The sequence below is a fragment of the Prunus persica genome, chromosome G8 (assembly GCF_000346465.2).
Source record: "Prunus persica cultivar Lovell chromosome G8, Prunus_persica_NCBIv2, whole genome shotgun sequence".
Taxonomy (NCBI): domain Eukaryota; kingdom Viridiplantae; phylum Streptophyta; class Magnoliopsida; order Rosales; family Rosaceae; genus Prunus; species Prunus persica.
This window is the reverse complement of record NC_034016.1, coordinates 19,819,409-19,833,947: the sequence shown is the minus strand read 5'-3', so window position 1 is coordinate 19,833,947 and position 14,539 is coordinate 19,819,409. Positions and strand designations below refer to the sequence as shown.

The 14,539-nt window shown below is 38.8% G+C and overlaps 3 protein-coding genes across 7 annotated transcripts; 1 reads left to right on the top strand and 2 right to left on the bottom strand.

Annotated features, from left to right (window-relative positions):
• Positions 510-5,345, bottom strand: LOC18766556. 3 transcript variants are annotated; one of them, XM_020570285.1, is made up of 10 exons: positions 5,023-5,097; positions 4,806-4,913; positions 4,261-4,688; positions 3,713-3,920; positions 3,302-3,472; positions 3,099-3,199; positions 2,892-2,960; positions 2,771-2,811; positions 2,557-2,662; positions 510-1,521 (listed from the first exon to the last, which is right to left on the bottom strand). In XM_020570285.1, exons 2-9 carry the CDS (start codon positions 4,860-4,862, stop codon positions 2,595-2,597), a joined length of 1,143 nt encoding a protein of 380 aa, XP_020425874.1. In that variant the 5' UTR covers positions 4,863-4,913; positions 5,023-5,097; the 3' UTR covers positions 510-1,521; positions 2,557-2,594. The 3 variants fall into 3 exon arrangements, with proteins under 3 accessions (XP_020425874.1, XP_020425872.1, XP_020425873.1); XM_020570283.1 differs by having other exon boundaries at positions 512-1,521; positions 4,806-4,904; positions 5,023-5,345; XM_020570284.1 differs by having other exon boundaries at positions 512-1,521; positions 3,314-3,472; positions 4,806-4,904; positions 5,023-5,345.
• On the top strand, positions 5,495-7,149 carry LOC18767599 (glutathionyl-hydroquinone reductase YqjG). The gene is made up of 3 exons (XM_007199818.2): positions 5,495-6,367; positions 6,443-6,692; positions 6,781-7,149. Exons 1-3 carry the CDS (start codon positions 5,571-5,573, stop codon positions 6,973-6,975), a joined length of 1,242 nt encoding a protein of 413 aa, XP_007199880.1. The 5' UTR covers positions 5,495-5,570; the 3' UTR covers positions 6,976-7,149.
• LOC18768096 (probable inactive histone-lysine N-methyltransferase SUVR2) lies at positions 7,117-13,787 on the bottom strand. Of its 3 annotated transcripts, XM_020570276.1 has the most exons (13): positions 13,620-13,785; positions 13,253-13,291; positions 12,486-12,716; positions 12,284-12,319; positions 12,061-12,177; positions 11,504-11,969; positions 11,076-11,281; positions 10,053-10,871; positions 9,586-9,851; positions 8,758-8,824; positions 8,608-8,658; positions 7,571-7,667; positions 7,117-7,438 (listed from the first exon to the last, which is right to left on the bottom strand). In XM_020570276.1, exons 3-13 carry the CDS (start codon positions 12,666-12,668, stop codon positions 7,410-7,412), a joined length of 2,337 nt encoding a protein of 778 aa, XP_020425865.1. In that variant the 5' UTR covers positions 12,669-12,716; positions 13,253-13,291; positions 13,620-13,785; the 3' UTR covers positions 7,117-7,409. The 3 variants fall into 3 exon arrangements, with proteins under 3 accessions (XP_020425865.1, XP_020425864.1, XP_020425863.1); XM_020570275.1 differs by having other exon boundaries at positions 10,053-11,281; positions 12,486-12,721; positions 13,620-13,787; XM_020570274.1 differs by having other exon boundaries at positions 10,053-11,281; positions 13,620-13,786.

Genomic DNA, 14,539 nt, shown 5'->3' with positions numbered 1-14,539 from the left:
AGGAGACTCATAGTTCATGAATCTCCAAAGTGAAGTAATATAAACATAAAAGAGGAGAAAGCATCCAATGGACCAAAAAGAAAAAGCATCCAAGGGCTAGCCTATTTGTCCTATTTTAAATTTGAGTTGCAAAATTAGGCATAACAAACGGATGGCAAAGCAAGAAGTTTTGGTAGATAGAAGTTGAGCAAAACAAAATGTAGGTGTTTGATTGATAATGGTCATTCTAGTTTTAGGGAATTCGTGTATGTTTGTCATGTCGATAGTCAAAAAAGATCAACTGGGTGTTGTGAATGTGAAGTTTGAATTCTCTGGCATTTTAAAAAGAGAAGGAAACAAAAAAATTAGGTCAAGTTTGTTCATGGTTGCAATCTTGGTTGGAATGCAAAAGAAACATGCAATGAATTGTGGACCCCAAAACCATCTTTGTGAATTTACCTATCTTTTTTACAAGCAAAGATAGAAAGATTGAAAGAAGAATAATGTTTGCTCCACTCCACAAGAAAGAGGAAACAGAAGAAATAGCAATTGTTAAGATCCCTTTTTTCCAACTATTTCAAGGTTTGGTTTCCTTTACATTATCTTGCCATGATATAAGTCTCACTGCAGAGAAACGAAATAGGTTGAAAATGAAACAAAATTTGGTCATGCTATTATTATTAGCCAACAATTTTGAATGTAAATCTAAGTTGCATGACTCAAAGGAAAATATCTATACATCTCAAAGGAAAAATTGTCCATATATCCTTTGAGAGGACAAAGCATCACCGGAAACTATGAGGTGAAAGATGGTCATCGAAACCGTTGTCGAAGTTGAGAGAATAGCTTTGAAGATCATAGGTGTAATGAGTGTAGCTCTTTCGCCATCCCACAGCTTGTTTCCATTGTGACTTCAACTTCCAAATCAACTTCCTCAAAAGATAGGATACATGGCAACAACCAGTTGATGCTCTTCTTTCAATGCTAACAAGTGTGACCGCAGATCCGGTGCTTGCGATTCCCTTCACCAACTTCAAACACTGGATTTTCCAACAGCTAGAGACGCTAGAAACTTTCATTTTTAAGCTCCTTATCCACCTTGGTCTGTGTGTTGTTTTATAGCGAGCTCATATGAAATGAAGCAAAAAAGCACCAAGAATAATATACGGTTGGCAAGAAAACAAGCAGATGAAGCTTTCAAGTATCAATTCCCACTAGCAGGCATCATCAACGAGATGTCACAATCCCATTGGTGGAAGTTGATAAACATATAATCAAATAGTCTATTCAACTTTTCTTTAAAACAATTCCCAGGTCCCATAGGTCCCAGTTTGGAGAAAAGATTGACGACTTGCCTCTAGTGATGTAATGTCAGTCAAGTAATACAAAACTTTTTGAATGGATCGTCTCTAAAAAGTTGCTTGTGCTCATCTGTTGTATTTGGCTTCTGTTTCAATTAAAGGCTCTTGATAGTGAACTTTCCTGGAAGCATATAAGTGGGATGAGGTCGACTCTTACATCAAAAGTTCCCACCGGCCATACCTACATGAGCCATGTAGTAAACAGATTAATCAAAAAAATTGTGAACTTGCCCATTTATGACATGGTTGATCACACTTTACACAGAAAAGGCCCACAAAGATCATGACAAATTGTGTTGTGCATATTTTTTATACTTATATTATAAAAGGAATTAATCAAAACTGTGCTAACAAAGCATGTATCTAAGCAAAATATAGCAAACCCTACTGCATTTTTAGAATAGCTACCTAGTAAACCATGAAAACCACACAATCTTGAGAGAGGAAAAAGTTTTGTTTACCCTTTGGAAAAGGAAAAAGAAAACCCTGGATTGATATCAAGAGTTCATCAACATAAAACAACCATATTTTTAATAAATTTTTGTGAACTTTATGTAGCCTTTTCATCACATGGTTGATTATACTGCACATAGAAGGGCCACAAAGATCATGAGAAATTGTGTCATGTAGATCTTTGATACTGATATGGATATAAAGTGAATTAATAAAGATTTTGCTACCAAAGCAAGTCTCCATTCAATGGATCAAGCAAGGTGTTGATTTCTCTTTTTCAAATCAAGGTCTTCTAACCAATATAACTGAAGAATAACTATGACTAAGAGAATATTTCACAGAAAAACACCACTGCATTTAGAGTAGCCACCTAGCGAACCAGGAGGAGGAAAAAATTTGATGTTTGATCCATAAACTTACAGTTTATAATTCACTTTCACCCTTTGGTAAAGGAAAAAAATCTTGAAATGATATCAAAAGTTGATCAACATAAAACAAACATTTTTATAAATAAAGCTAACTTTAGTGAGTTGTACCATATATCTTACAAAATCATGACCCACACAACTATTCAGTCACAAGTTTCCAAAATCATTATAGTTTCCTTCCAACTCTAAACTATTTATTAAATTTCATCCTATATATTTATTACTATAAAACTTAACCCTGCATAGAGTTGCTTTACCTAACATATTAAAAAAATGGCATAAATGACTAATGTTATTAATATTAATTCAGCTGCATGGAGGATAAACATTCTTACAGATGACTGGCCTGATACTTTCAAGCACCATCGCAACTTCAGACAAACAGGTGGGAGCCACAAACATGAAAAATGTAAAGGCACCAAATTCTCTCAGCAAGCTCACCTGGAAAAAAGTTCATATATTAATTCTAGCATTTCCTCTATTTCATTTCTAAAACAGATGGGGGACGGGGAAGGTTGACTGCAGAACTAATTGAATATAAATACTCACAGTCATTATGCTCCTTCATATCATGAGCACAGCCACAGCATCTACAAAACAAAATAAATGTGAATTGCTGCCACAATCATAAATCTTGACAAACAGTATCATTAGGGTTACAACACAAAACCTCATAGTTGAAAACTCTCCTCTAAACTGAATCTGAATTTCGCTCAAATAAAGTCTAAACAAGGGTGACCTGCAACACCAATTAGCAAAGGGGGAAAGAAAATCATTCAAAACCTATGATTCAGTCAGTTCCTGTGCAAATGAGATGATTGATTCAAATCAAAGTAAAAAAGACGTCCAAACATTGCATAGAATGGTATAGGAATACCGGGATGGAATTGCAACGGCCACAAGGGATGGGGACATTTTCCACAACTGATGCAGCTGACTTCCCAGAAGTCCACTCAAATATTCAAGAATGTTACTTTCCTAGTTCCACCACAAAAGCCAACCATGATTACTAATACAAAAACATAAAGCATGAACAAGCAAAGAAGCATGCATGTCTACTTATCAGCATTAATTTTGAACCTCTGAACTCACTGCTTCCTGTTTAGATATAGGAGCTGTAGATCTTCCATAAAGTAAGTTGCACACTTCATGATATTGCTCCGAAATATTTTTGCAATCATAACAAACTGACACCATATATTCGATTAGAGAAGTCCATCTGCTTGTAATGCACCCTACTAATAAGAGCTCCTGTTTCGAAAGGGAAAAAGGGGAGCACAATTTCTTCATCAACAGTACAATTTATTTCCTAAAGAATGCAAGGGTACAGAGATGTGTAGTTAGCCACGCAACCATTGAAATACAAAATATTTATTGCTGAAGAGAATCAATCCTTCAGATTACAAACGTAAAAAAATTCACAATTCATTCCAATTTATTAATTGAACTGAACTGACTTACAATTGTGCCTGAAAAAAAAAACTGACTTACAATTGTTTCGCGCAGACCATCATCACTGCTTCCTGCTGAAACATTCAAATTCAGCCGTCCAAATATTTGTACCCACTGAATCTTAGGGGCAGAAAATATCATGCTGGCACCGGAGACCAATTGAATAGTTCTCTTATCAAGAAAATAGGAGATATTCTTTGATTTCCAGTGATTCCATGTCAGAGAACCAACCAACCACTCTACAATGCTGAAGAAGGAACCACAAGATATTCAGTTCAGGTCAAAGTAGTGAGATCCTGAAAACATACAACAGTAAAATTTTGATTTTTCATGTAAACTCCTCTAAGTATCTACAAAAACACTCATGACTCAGCTAAATGCATCTCAGAAAAGGAGTTTATTGTGAGACATACTATCTTCTAGCACAAAGAGACTAGCCACTCACTCCTTAAGCCAGACGCATACAGCCTTAATACAACTCCTCAGACTAACGCTTGCACATAGAACATAATTCGCTTAACTTCATTCACACACATTATTTACTCTTCTATTACACATACGCTTGTGCACACACATTTCCCACTTACTCTGGAGCATTTTCACGCTTTAGTTGTTCTTTTAACAAATTATCATCAAACTCGCTCCAACTGCTATGTCTGATACTATGAGAAAGAACATCTAAGCCTGCCTCAACCGCTGACATTAAAGAAATTTTAGACCACCGCTTCAAGAGCTCTTGCACCACATACTTGGTGAAACCATCACCAGCGCAATTTTCAATCTTTGTAGCTGATGCAATGCTTCGGTGAAGCGATGTATTCTGCAACTTCAACTTGTTGAAGTATGCATTCAGAAAATCATGCTCAGTTTCTGATAGCTCTTCAAGATCCATCTCTACAGTTGCCATCAGCAAAGCTCTGAGATGTGCATCCCTCAACGGTAAGGTATGAATGAGATGGTCTAATACAAAGTGCCGTGCAGTAGTAAGATTAGCAGATGAAAGAAGTGCAAGCCCCTGCTTTATCAAATACAAGCATACAACTAAGCTAAGCAGGCTACACTTTAAACCTTGTCATAAGCAAAAACTAGTTAATTCATGGAGTCAAACCAATAAAAACTACAAAACTATAACCTTAGGAAGAGAAGCAGCAGATGTCATTTCAGATAGAGCTGCATCAAGCTCCTCCATAGATCCCCCATAATCATCTGAGCAGCCAAAACTTCCAAGGACCTAACAACACTAAAAGAAAAATCTCAACTTACTGAACCCAACTGAAAGAGGCATGAAATTCAGAGATACCCTTTCCACTCAAACCAAATATGATTGGGGAAAAGCAGTGAAAGCCGACCTTCTCAAAGAAGAGGCCCCATTGGAAGGCTTTTTTGATGTTGTTGGAGTCCCATTGGGCAAGTCGACCAGAAGATTGATACCCAGAAAGCAGAAGCAGTATATCTACAAACCCTTTGATCAGATTTAAGAGTTGCTCCAAGGAGATGTGTGGGTGGTTCCAGCCCATCGTCTTCTTCACTAAGCCACTGCCCAAGCTTACGATAGGAAATGTGAAATGGAAAGGCCCTCAAGCGGCGGTGTCTCTTTGGCTTTCTGGTTTTCCCGCCCTCCCCAACCTTTTTCTTTTCATTGGGAGGCTAAAATCAATAATTTTTGCTTTGTATTTTAAATATCTTTGCTTTTCCTTTCATTGGGCGCCACGGCTTCTGCTACCCCTAGATGGCGCCAAATCAGTGCTTACGACGCCGTTTCAATACAGAAGACACGGACATTACATTAGCATTGATTTTCATACGACGTGTCGTCTGAAGGGTGATTCCCAACCACACAGGACGACACATTCATCATCAGTCAGCAGCTGAACTGAAAAAAACCCAGCATTTTGAGATGTCGTGCACTTCCCTCCTCAGCCCTCCCAACTTCCCAACTCCACCGCCGCTGAAGAAGCTCAGCACCGCCAAATGGGCCAGACCCAAACCCATCACCTGCCACGTCAGCACTAAAATGTCCAGCAACCAACCGCCTGACCCAACTTCCCTCCTCTCCTCCGCCGCCAAGCTCCTGTGGGGCCCCTCCCTCCCTCCCGGGCTCCTCATCTCCACCGTACGCACAGCCTGGAATTCCACGTGGCGCATCATGATGTCCCAGCTCGCCCCCTCCGACCCCACCCTCGCCTACACAAGACCCCCCTCCAAATTCCGCGCCACACCCAATCAAATCCCCCGCCAAGCCCAAACCTCCCTCCACCTCTACGTGGGCCTCCCGTGCCCCTGGGCCCACCGCACCCTCATAGTCCGGGCCCTCAAGGGCCTCAACGACGCCGTCCCGGTCTCAATCGCAGCCCCGGGCCAGGACGGCTCGTGGCAATTCAGCAGCACGCCTATACCCGATCCGAATACCCTCGTCCCCGGCCCGGATAACGCAAACGGGTTTAAAACCCTGAAAGAGGTTTATAAATCGAGAGCAGGAGGGTACGATGGGCGGTCCACGGTCCCAATGCTTTGGGATGTGAAGAAGAGAGAGGTGGTCTGCAATGAGAGCTACGATATAATCCAATTGTTCAACTCGGGACTCAATGAGTTGGCTCGGAATCCGGGTTTGGATCTCTCGCCGCCTCCATTGAAGCAAAAGATTGAGACTTGGAATAGCATAATCTACCCAAATGTCAATAATGGGGTTTATAGGTAATTAATTAGTAATTAATTAATTAGTGATTTTAATCAAGAACTGTATATTTATTGGGATTTTCCATTTTGCAGATGCGGGTTTGCTCAGTCTCAACAAGCATATGATACGGCGGTGAATGAGTTGTTTGATGCGTTGGACATGGTGGAAGATCATTTGGGTAGCTCAAGATTTTTGTGTGGAGATGATCTGACGCTTGCAGATGTTTGTTTGTTCACAACTTTGATTCGGTTTGATCTTGTGTACAACGTGCTGTTCAAATGCACCAAGAAGAAGCTGATTGAATATCGTAACCTTCATGCTTACATGCGTGACATTTACCAGGTACTGCCAATGCCATGGCTTCTTTTCACCGAAGCTAGTTAGTGATTTTCTTTTACCAAGTTCTGAGACAGCTTGGGTGTTCTTGCAGATTCCGGAGGTTGCTGAAACTTGCAATTTTACTTCAATCATGGAGGGCTACTACAAGACCCTTTTTCCGCTCAACCCAGGAGGCATTCAACCCGTCATGCCCTCTGGGTCTGAGCATGAAGTCCTCTGCAGACCTCACAACAGGGATTCACCGTCAGTAAAAGAAAAAAGTGCAGCAGCGCTTTACATTTCTTGAGTGATACGGCAAGCTCAGTTAAGAACTTCAGATATGCAATGGCATTGAGTTTCTTCATCTGCCTTCACACTCAAGGCCTTTTTCCTTATATTTGTACACTTGGGTGCACCCAAATATGATAATAAAAGTAGAATACACATTTCTGGCTACATATTCTATTTATAAAACACACAATATCTAGCCTTACATAGCAGCAACCATATATAGAACTTTTGAGTAATTTTAGCAGTCTAGCCTCTGCCAACATCGAAAGCTGTGGTGTCTGGCTTTTAAATTATCATCGATAGCATTAGACACCAAATTGGCTATACATGTATAAAACCCTGTACAAAATCATCCAACAAGATCTATCCCCAGTTTTACACCTATCCTTGATATTGAACCAAAAGAGAAGGTAGCCACTACCCACTATCCATGAACTGATCCTCCGACGTTCATGCTGCAATTGATGCAGATCTAGATCCTGTTGGATGCAGACATCAAAATGAATGTTAGCACCAGGAGCAACATGTAGTTCGCATTAAAAAAATGATTGTCACAGATAAGGATGTGCAAATTTGGCGTCTTAGGGGACAGAAATGGAAAATACACTTACTATTTGAACGTTTCATGTTCCTGCAAAATTTACTACCACATCGGCACTGGAACACCTTAACAGGATGATCATGGTCGTCAAAGTCAATGCCATAATCCTGCAAACAGATCCCGTATCGCACGGCGTAAGAACAGCCACATTATCCATAAAGTCAGTTATACATTAACTCATTCAATATCTATATCCAGAACCCTGTCATCGAAATTATACAATAATACCAAGTAATGCAGTCCAAAATGGAAATTGCTGTACCATATTGTGCTTGAACATTTCTAAAGGATGAAGCTAAATGTTGTCTTCGGGATAAAGGCACGCTAGCATACCATATTGAGATAAATTGTTCTGGTCAAGGCCTCAAACATCACATACAATTATAATCTACAAATCCTTCCATGTGGCTGTAGGTTCAAAGTAGGTACTCAAGCATCACGTATATTTAACCAAACAATATCAATCAACCTGTCCTCTTTATGCAGTCTTATTTCAATAAGCATGAAGCCTTTCACAGAAAATAGATAAACAGGTTTACCAAACGTCAATTTACCATAGTTCGATGAAGCAGAAATGACTCAATTGAACTAGAAAATAGTAATAAAGATCACTTGTAAATATGGAATTATATGTACATATTGCCATAACCTATCTAGCATAGTAAAATCATACATAATTTATAGAATTCACCAGTCTGGTGAAATTCATAGATAAAAAGCATCTAATTAAAGTGGAATTAGTGGACAGTGGATTCTATGTTGGCAAAAGAGATCGTAGTAAGACTTGGCTGAATAAATACAAGACTAAAAATAGAAATAAATTTCATATGCATAAGAATTTCAGCATTTTAACAATCCACATGAAAAAAAAAAGTTCCATTATGATACATTCAAGTTTTCAGAATGCTGATATTAAAATATCAACATTTCTCCTCATATGGGAGCAGCTATGCTTATTCCATTAAAAACTAATTCCGAAAGGACAAAACAATTTATGCCATATGCATACCACCAACAATACAATCTAATAAGATAAAATATACTCACCCAATTAAGCTCTTCCAAAGCATCCACTTTTCTTGTTGTGAAGAAAGCAATCTGCACAAGAGAACATATAAATATGTCTTCAATCACCAACAGAATTGATAAACTATAACTATGCAAATGAAGGATCAAAGGCTCCATAACTTCACATACATGATAGTAGCAATGATCCGGGGTCTCCACTTCAACTGGGATTTCAACCAAGTTTGCATCCAAACATCTAGTAAGATACGAAACAATATATCAGATATTCTGAAGCCTAACTCAATTTAACAGTCAGACGTTTCTCCACACCACAGAATGTCATAGAATGAATCTGACATGAATCAGCTCCTTCTGCTAGCAACCCTAGCTATGACGGGCAACAAGTTCAGGGAACAAATTCTACAGTTCAAGCTCTATTTTAAAGCAAGTTGCCACTTTCCCTAGACACTCAGGCACAAGACCAGTAAACTTTCTTAAGGCGTGCAAGCTTTCCAGCAAGAGCCTAACGGCTTTGCTACTGATACAATGCTAAAGCTCCTGGTGCATAAATTGCAGCTTCTCTCATTTCTACTCTGTTAACAAAAGAGTAACATGAAACTGTATTTTAACCCAACAAACTCTCAACATGCATTGCCTACTGCTAATTCCCTTTTAACTTGGTAAGTTTCCTTTTTGGCATCCTCAGCAAGAGTCAGGTTACTACAATTTGCAACTACATCCTACCATCCTAATATATTTTCCTACTATACTATTTCTGATCCTAAGTATAAAAATTCCATGCATATGCGGAAACCAGAAACTTATAATGCCCCAAAATTTACAACTTCCGTTCGGAAATATGCAAAATAGATCCCAAAGTTATAAATATCTTAGTAAAAAAGAAGATTAACACATCATATGAATTGACTATTAAGGACATGATTAACCGAAAGTTAACTTTGTCAAGCAAACAAAAAATTGGCTGTGGGCTAGAGGAAGTGAACTTCAAAAGTTTACCTGTGATTAATAAACCTAGCAACATTTCCATATTTTGTTGCATCCAAACAGAGAGCTTCTTCATTCCTCAAATCCGCTTTCAAACCCCAATTTGCATCCAGGAGCACTGGATAGGGACGTTTCCCACTTCTGGCGCTTTGAATGTTCCTCTCCTGTAACTCTTTGCTGGTTAGCACTTCTCCAACATACTCACACACAAAGGCGCCTTTTGGCAGGTCCTCTAAGGTTCGTAGACCCCAACCTTTTCCGTCAGAAGTAAAAAATACCTGGAATACAAAGTGCAAATTAAACAGAGAAGCTGTGAGAACAGACAAAAAGTACCATAGAAGAAAACTTTATTGCTTACATTATAACTTCAGACAATATAACTATTAAAATTTATGCACAAGATTTACATCAACAAGAAAATAAATACACCACTCCGTCAAATAATGACAAACTAAGAACATTTTCACATAAATTCCAACCTGCAACTTGCAATTTAAGCCTCTCTGGACCACTCGATTGCCACATTGCATGACGCAGCCACATTTGCTCCAGCATTCTTTGATAAACTTCCTCCTTGAGTGGCCTTTGCATGGTTCTAAACAATCATCATTCTTTACTCTTTCAAGTGGGCAGCTTTTACAATATAAGGGATGATGTTGTTGAGGACTGCGAGTCATAGAGATACACTCTTCCAAGAAATCATCCTTAACAAGGCCTTCTGGGGTGTAAGCAAACTCCCCCCCAGTCTGACATGCACAAGCACAACGTACAGGCACTGATAAGCAATCACCTAAGCAAGTTGAGCAGCAATCCCCATCCCCAATACCAGAAAGACAGAAGTTAACATCAGCGTCTTGGAAAACAAGGCTTCGGGAGATGTAGAAGAAGGATAGTGGACACTCGCTGTTCATTTCATTTACCCATGGTATTGTGACTCTTTCTGCTCCTTTAGTTATGTCATTTATATCATGATAAGCCCTTAAATCATCAGTCGTCAGATCAGACTGTTGAACAACAACCAGATCACGAGAGTCTTCCAATCCACCTTCCTTATTAACCTCAGAAAAACCATTAGAAGCAGTCCTCCCACAGGCTTCTCTGCATTCACCAAAACCATTCAAAGACAGGGGAAGTCTTGGAACTTGAGGAGCAGTAACCACAGTAGGGTGTTCAATACTAACAGATCCGTTTAAAGAAAATGACTGCATACATAATAGTTCCTTAGTTCCACCACCAGCATCCCAAGCAGTAGTTTTTCGCAATGCATCAAGATTTGGCGCTACACTAATTGATCCATCCTGTGATTCACTATTGGAATTAGATCCCAATTCCAAAAAGCTCTCACACATATGCGCCAACAGATTCTTTAGAGAAAAGTTTGGGTCAATAATTTTGTATGAGTGCAGACATTTTTCCTCCGTCAATTTTATAACGGCATCTAGATTAGGCATATGAAAATCTGGTCTTCCAATAGCTGAATTACAACTGAAAGAAAGCTTTACCTCTCCTAAGGGTGAAGAGGCAATTTCTAAGTTAGAAGGAGATTCCTCTTCAATGGTTGCAAGCTCAGAGTTTGTATTCCCCTCATTATATGAAGCTTGAATACCATTTGTTGTACTTTCTTTCTCTTGGGATGCCACATGTTCTTGACCATTCTGTTCCACGGTTGCACCATCTTGGAGTATAGGGTTTTCTTCACTTGAGGGATCTGCAGAAGAACAAAACAACAATCATTCTACGAGAAGATTATTGAAGGTAATAATAATATCCAAAAGAATTTTATTCCATAGTATTATGCCTTTGATGCTAATAAATGACGATCTTAGTTATATTCCATTCACAGTTAAAGCAGATTTTTAGGTTCCTGGTTCCAACTATCCATCCACTGGGATATCGATGATAGTATAGTATAAGGCAAACAAAGATGTACCAGGTAGAATGGCTGCAATAGGAACCTCATCTTGTGCCATGTCATCAGTGAAGGGCTCATCTTTAGGCTTCAGTAATTGATGAGTGTTAATATTCTGTTTAGGCAAAAGAATGATGCCTGGTTCTGCCACCACCAGCTCCTTAAAGCGTACTCCGTGAGGTGCCAAGGGTTTAGACATAACAGGTTGCTTGCCTTTGTTTTTATTACCAATATGGGGTGAAATTGGTTGCTGCAATTCTGCCCTTGACTCAGGTGACCGTGTAATGTCCCGTGGCTGCTGGGGAGAACGAGTACCAAGTAGCTCATCTTTCTCAACTTTTGGTCTTACCGATGAAGTATCACCTAACATAGGGTTGCAGGTATTTGGGAATGGTGAAACCTGACCCTCATGACTTTTTCGCAACCTTTTAAGGGGACGTTCCCGCTGATGAGGCAGCGGCAATTCTTCCTCCATATCACTCTCCAGCTATAGACAATAGGCCAAAAGGCATGTTAACAGATATAGGTAGACGGGTGAGAATGCAATAAACACAAGCAAGGGAGTCAAGTCTACAGACATCAGCATTTGTGGATTTCTTCTTCTGTGATGAACTCTCATGACCGCTTGAATGTAACCTTTTTGAGGTACGACTAGCTTCATGACGCACTTGAGGTTCTTCCTCCATATCTTCCTCCTGATAAGTAAAAGGCCATAGATATGTCAGAAACTATAGCCAAAAGTGTGAGAAAAAAAAAACAAGAAATCAGAGCACCAGAACCAATGGAATTTAAATTACATACATCGTAGTTCCTGCAATTCTTCTTCTCTTCCACAACCTAACAGAAGAAATCAAAATCAAGCAGGCATAAGTAAAGGGGAGGGAGGGAGAGAGAGAGAGAGAGAGAGAGAGAGAGAGAGAGAGATAGATAGAGAGAGAGAGAGAGAGAGAGAGAGAGAGAGAAGAAGAATGCCTGGAAAAAGGAAAAAAATATAAAAGTACACCTCATTTTCCTCCTCATCAAATATAGCATCTATAAGCACTCTATAATTCTCTGCTTCGATCAGTTCCCAGTTTTTGTCAAATAACTTAAAAAGTCTCTTCAACACTGGTTTGACCTGTTTTTCATTAATACCAAGCTCTGCCATTGCTTTAAGGGCTGCCTGAACTTTTGGTTTTTGCGCCATCACTGTCCGCTCACCCCTTATTCTGATTATGAGCTGCCCAATGCCAAACTGTACTACATATTCCAAAATTTCTCAGAGAAGATGCTCAATAGGAGTCTAAAGAAGTGGATATGTGAGTCCATTATAAAATTAAAAGGCTACCACCGTCGAAACCTTGTAACTAAAATACAATCAACATAAGAGTATTAGAGCTTGCACTGTCTCACTGAAAAACAATTGGATGTTCCAACATCCTTAACACTGCACAAGCAACAATTTTTTGGAAATCCAGACAAAACGAAAACAGATTCAACTAATAGTGTCCTAGTGGGACATATATCAATTTTATTTATTTCCCATTTCCCAGCCTGCCCAGCATAAACAAAAAACCAATTTGAAGTGTAAGGAGGAATAGCATGTTTCTACTGGAAAAGCATCAGATCAAAAGGATGGAGAACTGGACTCTCTCTCTCTCTCTCTCTCTCTCTCTCTCTCTCTCTCTCTCTCTCTCTCTCTCTCTCTCTCTCTCTCTCTCCACACAAGAACTTGAAGCCCCAAATATACATGCATGCAAAACATAGCACTATTATCAACACAAGTCTTACCTCGAAAAACCCTTGGAGCTCGATTCAAGCTATCAAGACCTGAAAATTACCCATAAACAGAAAAGAGTGAGAAACTAGAAGAGACTATTTCGCCTACAATTTTCCCAAGAACCAAACGACCGAAAAAGAAAAAGAAAAAAATATGAAACAGAAGTTTCAGAAATATACTCTCAAAACAAATTAACAAAAAAACAATCTAAACCAATGTACCAAGAAATTCGTGGAAATAAAAACCCAGAACACAAAACTTGGAAACATTTTCGAGAAAAAAAACCAAAAAAATTTGAGAAAATTGGAAAAATGAGAGGTCAAAGGATCGAAATTGTTTTCAGAAAACAAAAATTGGAAGTGAGGGTGATGAGCTTACCAGCATTTCGAAGAAATTGAGAGAGCGACAGTGAGAGACTGAGAGTGTTCTTTTCTTTTTGGAGTAAATAGGGTTTTAGAAGAATGGAAATTGCTTTCGTTTTACATATTACTCTGTCTATTGGGTTGTTCTTTAATCTAGTAAAGTGATTCACTGTGAGAGCCACTTGTCATCAGTTACGGGCGAGTACTTTGTCGTCTGGGATATTTGGTTGACAATTGAAAAACTTGGATTAGTGCTATGCTATCATGCGCCTGGAGGGTGAAGAATCAAAACCTCACTTTTGTAATTTTTTTGGCTCTTTTGTATAATTTTAGATGGTGGACACGAACAGCTTATCAGTTTGATTAAAAACAAACACAGGATGTATCGAACAGAAGGTTATCTAATTAAACATGTAATCTATAAAAGGAACTTTAATCTAAGGGGAGTTTTATTCAAGATAATTGTAATTTGCACTCCTGGAAAAAAGTGCAAAAATGTTGACGCTTACAAAATCTTTCTTCTATGATCATTTGATTTATGCACAATTGCCTTTTTAATCTTAGAAATGAACCTTTGATCCACACTTCTTTAATACGTCTCTGATTAAAATAAACATTTAATTTTAGAGAAATTCTATTAATGATAACATTCTCGCAGTGTACCAATAAGCGAAGTTTAGACATACAAAATCTATCTCAAGTAATTACTTAATTTAAGTGCAATAACCATTTTAATCTTAGAAATTAACTTCTGATAACCATCCTCAATTGAACCAAGCCAAGTGCTGGAGGAATGCCCCAAACACAAGTTTTACCTTGCATAGCCAAAGTCATAAATCTCTCTGTAAGTTGCCCTGCAGCTGTTCTCTGCCTCTTGTAGTTCTAGGAACCCTCTCTTCAGAGCAAAGAGGCTCATCTGGCTCAAGAGCTTTAGGT

Excerpts from the sequence above, each read along its gene's own strand:
- LOC18766556 (XM_020570283.1), bottom strand. The coding sequence starts at position 5,190 with ATGGGCTGGAACCACCCACACATCTCCTTGGAGCAACTCTTAAATCTG. Across the intron at positions 4,689-4,805 it reads CTGCTGCTTCTCTTCCTAAG|GGGCTTGCACTTCTTTCATC; the intron begins GTTATAGTTTTG and ends TTGATAAAGCAG. Across the intron at positions 2,663-2,770 it reads TATGAAGGAGCATAATGACT|GTGAGCTTGCTGAGAGAATT; the intron begins GTGAGTATTTAT and ends ACTTTTTTCCAG.
- LOC18767599 (XM_007199818.2), top strand. The coding sequence starts at position 5,571 with ATGTCGTGCACTTCCCTCCTCAGCCCTCCCAACTTCCCAACTCCACCG. Across the intron at positions 6,368-6,442 it reads GTCAATAATGGGGTTTATAG|ATGCGGGTTTGCTCAGTCTC; the intron begins GTAATTAATTAG and ends TCCATTTTGCAG. Across the intron at positions 6,693-6,780 it reads ACATGCGTGACATTTACCAG|ATTCCGGAGGTTGCTGAAAC; the intron begins GTACTGCCAATG and ends GTGTTCTTGCAG.
- LOC18768096 (XM_020570275.1), bottom strand. The coding sequence starts at position 12,668 with ATGGCGCAAAAACCAAAAGTTCAGGCAGCCCTTAAAGCAATGGCAGAG. Across the intron at positions 12,178-12,283 it reads AGAATTGCAGGAACTACGAT|GAGGAAGATATGGAGGAAGA; the intron begins GTATGTAATTTA and ends TTTACTTATCAG. Across the intron at positions 7,668-8,607 it reads CTTTGGAAGAGCTTAATTGG|GATTATGGCATTGACTTTGA; the intron begins GTGAGTATATTT and ends ATCTGTTTGCAG.